General features: G+C 43.0%; 1 protein-coding gene across 1 annotated transcript; it reads left to right on the top strand.

Annotated features, from left to right (window-relative positions):
• The first annotated feature begins 3,448 nt into the window (after positions 1 to 3,448).
• On the top strand, positions 3,449 to 9,578 carry RAG1 (recombination activating 1). The gene is made up of 3 exons (XM_039552936.1): positions 3,449 to 3,535; positions 6,408 to 6,551; positions 6,612 to 9,578. Exons 1-3 carry the CDS (start codon positions 3,449 to 3,451, stop codon positions 9,576 to 9,578), a joined length of 3,198 nt encoding a protein of 1,065 aa, XP_039408870.1.
• The last annotated feature ends 652 nt before the right edge of the window (positions 9,579 to 10,230 follow it).

The raw sequence follows: 10,230 nt of genomic DNA, 5'->3' as shown, positions 1-10,230 counted from the left end.
TGCGGCGTCGGTGTCACTGTCACCCCTCCGCAGCGTGCACAGAAGTGTCGCCACCTGTGGCTGTGGCAGCGCTGGGCTGGGGTTCGCTCCGCGCTGCTGATGCTTTTGTGACGAGCCACCAGGATGCTCTCGGCTCCGCTCTGTCCTGAGCGCTGTTCGAAACAAGGCGCTGAAAGCCGGGGGGTGGTGGGGGTGGTGATGTGTGTTGGGAGTCAACAGAAAGCCGTGCCTCAATGCAAGCCAAATGCTTGTTAGAAACAACTTGCTCTCCCCCCTCAGCTGTGCCTTGGGGACTCCTGCAGGCACCGAAGCCGGGTGCGCTGCCTCCCCCAGGGCGAGCGCAGAGGGGAACCTCTCCCGGTGGCTTGGGACAGCGGGCGATTTTAAGGAAGTGAAATACCGGCACAACGTGAACACAGACAAGTTCATTTCCGTAGGAACGAACGAGGGGAATTTCGTTGGTTGCACTAGGGAGTTTTCTTGGCGAAAACCTCTGATTAACACACATTAAAATTCAAAGAACGCTTCTGTTCCCACTGTTTGGGGGGGATATAAGCTGGGGCAGCTGGAGGCCACTGAGTTTTCCAGTTATTTTCAGTGTTTCTGTCTGCGTGCCATGCTCCCTGGGAGCTGGAAATCAGCGGGTTGTTCCATGGTTAGAGTGCCTCTCTCCCTCTGCAGGGTGCTGCTCTCAGAACCAAGGCCATGCCAGACCCTAACACACCCCTCAGAGCACTGCCTGTGTCCAAAACATACCTTGTTTTGTTAGGACCTGCCAAGAAGCTAAAGAGTTAGGGTAGAGAGATAGCTGGGCCATCACATAGGGCTCCAAAGTATCACAATAGAGAAATAGCAACATTAAGGATAAATCAATAAAGCAATCAATCAATCAATAAATAGAAACTTTGTGGACCCACTCCTGGACAACTGGCTGAATTTCAGAGCTATCCTTTTTCTCCTGCCAAGTGAACATATGTATGCTACTTTCATTATCTGTAAAACAAGGAAATTTATCATTGCATGGCTTTGTAAAACAGATACCCTTAGTTGAAGGGGTTTGCATGTCTGAAAAATACTATTTTTAGTAATCTGCGAGGTGTCAAGGGCACTGATGTCCAGCCTATTTTAACTGAGAATTCAAGGAACTCATCTGGAGTTTATATTCCAAGAATAATGAATTATTTTATTCAGAAGAGTTTCCAAATCTGTATGGCTTAGGCCCATGATCATGTATTAATGCTCATGCTGTAACAGAAAAGAATGCGAAAATGCTTTTCTCCACTCGGTGGTGCCAGCTGCACAGGGAAAACATTTTCCAGTGCTGGATCTGTGCAGCTCAAACTGTTCAGAAATTGTGCTCTTACAGATATAAAACACATCCAAAGCTGCAGCAATTTGAGATCAATTAAAATCTTTAGTTGCCTGCTGTATCCCTACGAGACAATATTTTTCCAAGGTGATTTCCTGGGTACTTGGAAGAAAAGCACTTGACTAGGCTTATGTATGCTCATGTGGTTCCTTTGATAAGGAAGCTGATGCCTGTGCAGTGCAGTTTTGCATGGGAACTCAGGCTCCTGGGGGGACGGGACAGGCAGCCAGCTACCTGGGTGAAGTTTTGAATAAGCACCCCAGAGGCAGAGATCTGCTAAACTTCTCAAAGAGCCTCAAATTCCTCAATAATAACAATGCATATCGTCAGGGAACAGTGCCTGCCATTTCAGGATAAGAGGAAATCAGTATGTGACTGCAGAGAGCGATTTTGATTGATATCTGGCATTGCAGCTCGACCTGCTATTTTTTTTTTTAAAAGGTCTCTCCAAATGCTAGGGAGTGAATAATAAAAGTAGGTAGGTTGTTAGGAAGTCCAAGCAAAACAGCAGAGTAGTGAGCTCAGCCATCTAATGTTCTCAGAGGTCTAGAAATGCCTCAGCCGTGACATCCTTGTCCCACACTGCCTTGGCCTGGAATGACATCTATGACTTCTGTTCTACTTTATCCTGACACTCCCATTCAGATGTTTCTGATTGGGATTTATTTCACATTAGGGTTTTGTGTGTATCAGAATCTGAGCCAGGATATCAAGATTTGTTTCTGAACCCTTTTACTTTCTCCATGCATTGCATATTCCATAAATACGTTGTTTCCTTTCTCCATACATTACTTGCTTTGGCATGAATCATTACACTGGTTTGTAGGTGCTGTTAGCCTCTCGTGTGGCACAAAGACTCAGGACTAACCATTTCTCCAAGACATCATCTAACAAGAATAGCTTGAGTCAGAATGGCTGGAAAAGGACCTGGATGTGCGGGTTGACAGTCAGCTCAAAATGAGCCAGCAGTACCCAGGTGGCCAAGAAGGCTGATGGCATCCTGGCCTGTGTCAGCAATAGTGAGGCCAGCAGGCCCAGGGAAGTGATTGTTGCTCTGTACTGGGCACTGGTGAGGCCACACCTTGAATCCTGTGCTCAGTTTTGGACCTCTCACTACAAGAAAGACATTGAAGCGCTGGGGCAATGAGACTCGTGAAAGATGTAGAGTACAGGTCTGATGCAGCTGGGGTTGTTTAGCCTGGAGAAAAGGCTCAGGGTAGACCTTATTGCTCTCTACAACTGCCTTCCTTTCAAGGGCATTGTACCAAGGTTGGGTACATAGAAAACAGGTCTTATGTGTGGAGACTGAAAACTTTCAGGGTGCTGTTGTATGACAGCATCTTTCCACTTTGAGTCAATTTTTGAGATAGTTGCTCTGTGGAAACTAAGCATGGGTTTTCTTCTTGGGCTTTCAGGAAAAAGACTCTACTGGCTACTGTTTGTGGCCACCTATGGCCCATACCTGGTGTAATACCTACCAGTTACTCAATAAGTATATAACTTTTATATTGTTGATTTGTCCTGCCTGCCCAGGGCCTTCAAGACCTCAAATACACATTACTAAAGAGGTAATATCCATGAAAATTAAATACTGGTATCAGAAGCAAGGATGTTTTGTGATCCCTGTTGTCATTCACCTAAACCTCACAAGCTTGGCTGGAGAAGTGGGACATTGGCCTTCAATAAAATAGCTTTGACGTGGAACACCAGTGTGACCAAGACTAGATTCTCCTCTCAGAGAGTTAACAATAAAGAAACCAATTATGAAACTATAAAGAAGAAAGCTAAATGCAAACTTTGTGTTAAAAAACAGTGCAGGTGCTCCTCAGAGAGAGTCTGCATACTTATCTCAGAGCCCAGGAGTCTCACACAGGACGGGCTTGTTTATATGAATTTTGTGGTTAAGCCTCATAAATTGCCAGGTGCCACCTGGATTTGAGAGTTCTGTATTGTGTTCAGTTCAAATAAGCTGTGGTTTGCACCAGTGTTGTACGGGGAACTCAGAAAGAGAGGGATAAGTGAGATAAACAGCACTGCAGTGTCTTTAAAAAGCAGAGGGAGCACAGAAAAAGTGAGAGCATGCATGAGAGAGAGCAAACAAGCTTGACATTTGGAACAAACTGGGCAGACATAGCAGCAGCTCTACAATCTGACAGCGAGCTGAAGGTAGGCTAGCAGTATTAATGACAGCATCCCAGATGCTTGTAGGACATCCCAGTGTTGGTTCCTTGTCCTGGTATAATGGGCAGCTCAGTGATTTTATGTGTGCTTCCTCACTTCACAGGTTGTTCTGTTCATTTTGGTGAGCCTTTTTATAAAGCAAAGTCATCCTTGATGTGAACAAACGTATTGCAATCTTGCTTGTCTTCAGAAATGTATGAAATATTGTGATCTGGGGGAAAAAAGGGATTTCTTTTCCCTTTTCAAGAGAAAATGAGGCGATACTGAACACAGCTGTTTGAGTTGACTAAATAACCATGGCTGGAGATTCACGCCTGGGGTTCCCTCTGTAAGAATCTGAGTGGGGTAGGCAAGGTGAAAAAAGATTGTTCAGCATGACCTCCAACTAGAATAACAGAACACAGGCACATTTTGCATGAGTAGCAGGGAATATTCCTAGCACTGGGAATATTTCTTGCTCTCCCAAGAGAGCTGCTGTAATCTCCACTGCCTGGGAGCTAGACAATTCAAAAGCATTTAATGAGTAGCCTGTTGGCAACAATTAACTACTGCAGAAGGTGAAGGTCTGATAACCTGAGAGGGCTTCTTTGTCATTCATTTCTTCCAGGACATGTTCAATGAAAGAGAAAAAAGTAAAAAAAAGCTTGAACTTTCCTTTAGCACGGGTAAACCCTGTCTGATTCATTTGAGTTGGTGATTAGTAGCGAGAGTCAGGTCATGGGTTTGGAGATGAGTATGGCACTGCAGTGGCACTTACTCAAAGGGTTAGAAGAGCAGGAAAGTATTAAATATTTTGCATTAAATGTACTCTGTGCTGGCTGTTTCTTTACAATGACTGAGATATCATCCTGAAGAGGCATTACTCATGGCTTAAGAGATTCTGAAGGTGCTGCTGGTGATGGTGAAATTACACAAAACTGCATTGGGTGTTATGTAGAAGAGAAGGATCTGTGGGCAGTATAGGGTAACTAAGTATTCAATTATTCTGCAGGTGATAGGAACACAGAACTATTCAGGGGAAATGGGTTACTGCTCAGAGCATAAATTTCACCAAGTCTGTCACAAGATGCAGACAAGAAAGTGAGACAGTAATAATGCTCGGAATACATCTGTGCACAGCTGCACCTCACAGATCTGTGAACGGCAGAATACAAGCACGCATGTGGCCAGGCTGGATCAGCAATGGACCACGGGGGACTGCAGTGCAGACAGAGATATTTCAGAGTGCAGGCAGCTGGACGGAGCAATGTGGGCAGATGGGGACAGTGGGATGGGCAGCTTGTTCTCAGTGGGATGGAATGAAGAGAAGCTGGGAAGAAAACAAACCTAAATTTTAGTTGCCAAGCCTAACGAATGGTTTTAAAGTAAAATTCAGCTCTTCAGGAAAGAGCTAATCAGACTGGTATGTCATTTTGGATGTGGAACTTAATTAACTCATGCAGTCCTCTCCCAACAGACTCTGAAGGGCTGTATTGAAATAATGCTTTATTCAAAGGTTATAGATGAAAAAATCTCAGAAACCCAGCACTTTGGACCATGATTTGGATGTATTTCTTTATGAAGGACACCTTCTGAAAAGACACCGAACTGAGATTTCTAGCAAGTTATGTGAATTGCTAAGTGATGATATAATCAGTTAAAGAAACCACAACCATGTCATTTCTAGTTCTAGTACACTGTCTTAAGTTATAGTGTTCCTCATTTTTATTACTCACACCAATCAGATCAGTAAAACCAAAATAAGTCAGAAAACATAACTGAATTTTCTCTGTACTGTTTGTTTACCTTGTGCACTTCTCATAGCCAGGTAATGCAAAATAGGTTAGTCACTCTTGTTGTTTCTATACAATTTTATATTCTGAGTCTGATGCAGTAGCAAAAAGTTCGTGTGTTTGAGGTGAAAGTCTTGTATTTATTTTTATACACACCATATTTCCATGGAAACCACATTGATATTACTTTTGGCTTCACCTCTATGAAAGCTAAAACTGGGGTCAAATTTAAACAGACATTTTCCCATTTCCAGCACCAGTAATTCTTACAGATAGAGTTCTCAGCAAGGTACTTAAACAGACGACTAATTTACAATGTATAATATTCTCTCTCAATCAAATCTGCAGCCAGTGTGCATTGCTGTATCTCCTTTGGACTTCAGGGAACTGTAGTGCTTTGCATCAACAGAGGATATACTCCTCCTGTTTTAATGGAGCTACTCATATTCATTAAGCCCATGCTAAAGTACCTTACAAAACTGGGGCCTGAATAAAGTCAACACTGGGACTGAGTGGTATGTGCTGCTCTGCTCACATGGAATGCCATGGATGAAACACTTCTGACCAGGTTCAGAAGTAACAAGTAGCACGAGAGCAGTGGCTTTGCTGATTTAGATCATATAGCATGAACACACAAAATTCTACCTTTCAGACACCAACTGGGTTCAGTTTCATGTTAAAAAAATCACCAGCTTTCAGAATGTAATGCTGTTGTCTATAGTAGCTTTACTTATGGGAAGCTCAGTCGAGCGTAACAAGGAAGGGGCAGATTTGGATGTTTACTACTAGATGACTAATGGCTTCATGTAAGGTGCTTGGGTGATCAAATAAACATGCGATGCCTCAGGATCAAAGTCAAGATACATTTGGGAATTCATCTGACATATTGAGTGCACAGCCTTTTCCGGGCCTCTCCGTTCAGCAGATGTCTTGGATGAGTAATGCACTTGCAAAGTATTTCTCAGTTAAAGTGATAAGAACTGTTCTACTAAAAATCATGGAATTATTATTACTTTTGGAAAATTAGCTAACTTACTTATCTATCTTTCTATTTCTCAGGTGATCTGGTTTCTGTGGGATTGCAGAAGTCAGTAGCATCACAAATGGACCTACCTGAAGAACTTCAGCATCCGTATACAAAGTTTTCTGAATGGAAATTCAAGCTCTTTAAATTGCGATCATTTGAAAAAACACCCTCTGATGACAGCCAGCACATAAACAAAGATCAGGCAGAAGAGGCTGTTTCTTTGACACCCTCTGATGACAGCCAGCACATAAACAAAGATCAGGCAGAAGAGGCTGTTTCTTCAAACAAAGAATTCATCCTGCATAAAGATGAAGCAGTGCCAAGAGGAGAAAAGATGGAGTTAATGGGCAATAGGCAGGGACTTGAGGAAGATGCCCATGCGATGCAAACACAAGACAATAGAGCTCATCAGAACAATTTGAAGGAACTCTGCCGCATCTGCGGAGTTTCATTTAAAACTGATTGTTACAAGAGGACTTACCCAGTGCATGGGCCAGTGGATGATGAAACTCTGTGGCTTCTGAGAAAGAAAGAAAAAACAGCAACCTCTTGGCCAGACCTTATTGCTAAGGTTTTCAAGATTGATGTGCGAGGGGATGTTGATACTATCCACCCCACTCAATTTTGTCACAACTGTTGGAGTATTATACATAGAAAATTCAGTAATACTCTATGTGAAGTATATTTTCCTAGGAACAGCACAATGGAGTGGCAACCACACTCCCCAAACTGTAATGTGTGCCGTACTACCAGACGAGGAGTCAAGAGAAAAAGCCAGCCCCCAAGCGTACAACGTGGAAAACGTGTCAAAACCACTGGGGAGCGTGCTCGGCTAAACAGAGGTGTAAAGAACCAAGCACAGATAAACAACAAAAATTTAATGAAGGAGATTGTCAATTGCAAGAATATACATCTCAGCACCAAGCTGCTTGCAGTTGATTACCCAATAGATTTCATTAAATCCATTTCTTGCCAGATTTGCGATCATATTTTGGCAGATCCAGTGGAAACAACATGCAGACACTTGTTTTGCAGAACTTGCATCCTTAAATGTATCAGGGTTATGGGCAGCTATTGCCCCTCCTGCTGGTATCCTTGCTTTCCTACTGATCTGGTAACCCCAGTGAAATCCTTCCTGAACATCCTTGATAACCTGAGTATAAGATGCCCTGTAAAGGAATGTGATGAAGAGATCTTGCATGGAAAATATGGCCAACACCTCTCCAGCCACAAGGAGATGAAAGATAGAGAGCTCTATAGCTACATAAATAAAGGTGGCCGACCAAGGCAGCACCTCCTGTCTTTGACGAGGAGAGCTCAGAAACATCGTCTGAGGGAACTGAAGCGTCAAGTCAAGGCTTTTGCTGAGAAAGAAGAGGGCGGTGATATAAAGGCTGTATGCATGACTTTATTTCTGCTAGCTTTGAGAGCAAAAAATGAACACAAACAAGCAGATGAACTGGAGGCTATAATGCAAGGGAGGGGATCTGGACTTCATCCTGCTGTCTGTCTGGCCATCCGAATCAACACTTTTCTCAGCTGTAGTCAGTATCATAAAATGTATAGAACAGTAAAAGCTGTCACTGGGAGGCAGATCTTCCAGCCTTTGCATGCTCTTCGCACTGCTGAGAAAGCCCTCCTACCAGGTTATCACCCATTTGAGTGGAAACCTCCCTTGAAAAATGTATCCACTAACACAGAAGTGGGAATTATAGATGGACTATCGGGACTGCCACTCTCAATTGATGACTACCCAGTAGACACAATTGCAAAGAGATTTCGATATGATGCAGCCTTGGTTTGTGCCTTAAAGGACATGGAGGAGGAGATCTTGGAAGGCATGAAAGCAAAAAACCTGGATGACTACTTGAACGGCCCCTTCACTGTGGTAGTAAAAGAGTCCTGTGATGGAATGGGAGATGTCAGTGAGAAGCATGGAAGTGGGCCTGCTGTCCCAGAGAAGGCTGTTCGCTTTTCTTTCACAGTCATGAACATTTCTATAGCACACGGGAATGAAAACAAGAGGATCTTTGAGGAAGTAAAGCCCAATTCAGAGTTGTGCTGCAAGCCCTTGTGCCTCATGCTGGCTGATGAATCAGATCATGAAACTCTGACGGCAATCCTGAGCCCCCTCATAGCAGAAAGAGAGGCTATGAAAAACAGTGAACTGCTGCTTGAAATGGGAGGCATCCTGAGAACATTTAGATTCATCTTTAGGGGTACAGGATATGATGAGAAACTTGTGCGGGAAGTGGAAGGGCTGGAGGCCTCAGGTTCCACTTACATTTGTACGCTGTGTGATGCAACCCGCTTGGAGGCATCCCAAAATCTGGTCTTCCACTCCATAACCAGGAGCCATGCTGAAAATCTGGAGCGATATGAAATATGGAGGTCCAACCCATATCACGAATCTGTTGATGAGCTCCGTGACAGAGTGAAGGGTGTTTCAGCCAAACCTTTTATTGAGACTGTTCCCTCCATTGATGCATTGCACTGTGACATTGGCAATGCAACAGAATTCTACAGGATTTTCCAGATGGAGATTGGTGAACTTTACAAGAATCCTGATGTGTCTAAAGAGGAGAGGAAGAGGTGGCAGCTGACTCTTGACAAACACCTCAGGAAGAAGATGAACTTGAAGCCTATGTTGAAGATGAGTGGAAATTTTGCTAGAAAGCTCATGTCCAAGGAGACTGTAGAGGCCGTATGTGAATTAATAAAGTGTGAGGAAAGGCATGAAGCCCTAAAAGAACTAATGGACCTTTATCTGAAGATGAAGCCAGTGTGGCGATCCTCATGCCCTGCCAAGGAGTGCCCAGAACTGCTGTGTCAGTACAGCTACAATTCACAGCGTTTTGCGGAGCTCTTATCTACAAAGTTCAAGTACAGATATGAGGGCAAGATTACAAATTATTTCCACAAAACACTTGCTCATGTTCCTGAAATCATTGAAAGAGATGGGTCCATTGGGGCCTGGGCAAGTGAAGGAAATGAGTCTGGAAACAAACTGTTTAGGAGGTTCCGAAAAATGAATGCCAGGCAATCCAAAGTCTATGAGATGGAGGATGTCTTGAAGCACCACTGGCTATATACCTCCAAGTACCTCCAGAAGTTCATGAATGCTCATAAAACATTAAAAAGCCAGAGCTTCACCATTGATTCAGAGGGTGGTTTAGATGACTCGTTGCCACTGGAGGTCTTGGAAAACAATGATTCAGCCGAACTCTAAAGGTACAGCACCTTTGGCTGGGTTTGTGATAGTGTCTTCCTGAAAGGAAGCAGATTCTCTTTCAGACCTGTAAAGGTACAGAGAAGTCTGAAATTTACACTCCCTGTTAAGGTGCTGAGAGGAGTTTATTTAATAAACACCATGTGTGCAGTTTCCAAGAGGCAATGCTCTGGTGCATTTACCAGTGGTTATATGAGATGAAAGCAGAAACAAATTGCAAAGAAGGGTCTTCGTTTTGTTCTGGTCATATTGTTTGTAAGAGATAAAATCAAAGCAAACAAGGCTTTATAGAAAGTTTTAGTTTGGAGGGAATATGATTCTGGAGAGTTATGACAGTTGCAAAAAAGGGAGCATGGCTGTTTGTTTTGTTTGCATTTTTAGAACTATTTTGCTCTTTACTTTTCAAGAGGGCTTGATTATTTTCTTGATGGTTCTTTGGGTTTTATAAGTAAAGATTTGTCAGTGAGACACTTGGATAATTGTTTTGGGATTAAGTGCAGTTATTTTTGTACAAAATACTTACTAAAGATGCAAACTTTGATGTCCCATACTCTAGAAATATTATTATTTAACATATATATTATAGTACTGCTTAGGAGCAGATGATGGTATCATCATGCTAATTTACTATATGAAGATATAGGAAAGGTAG

This window comes from Corvus cornix, chromosome 5, assembly GCF_000738735.6.
Source record: "Corvus cornix cornix isolate S_Up_H32 chromosome 5, ASM73873v5, whole genome shotgun sequence".
NCBI lineage: Eukaryota > Metazoa > Chordata > Aves > Passeriformes > Corvidae > Corvus > Corvus cornix.
The sequence above is the reverse complement of the archived record's forward strand: the minus strand, read 5'-3'. Positions and strand labels throughout refer to the sequence as shown.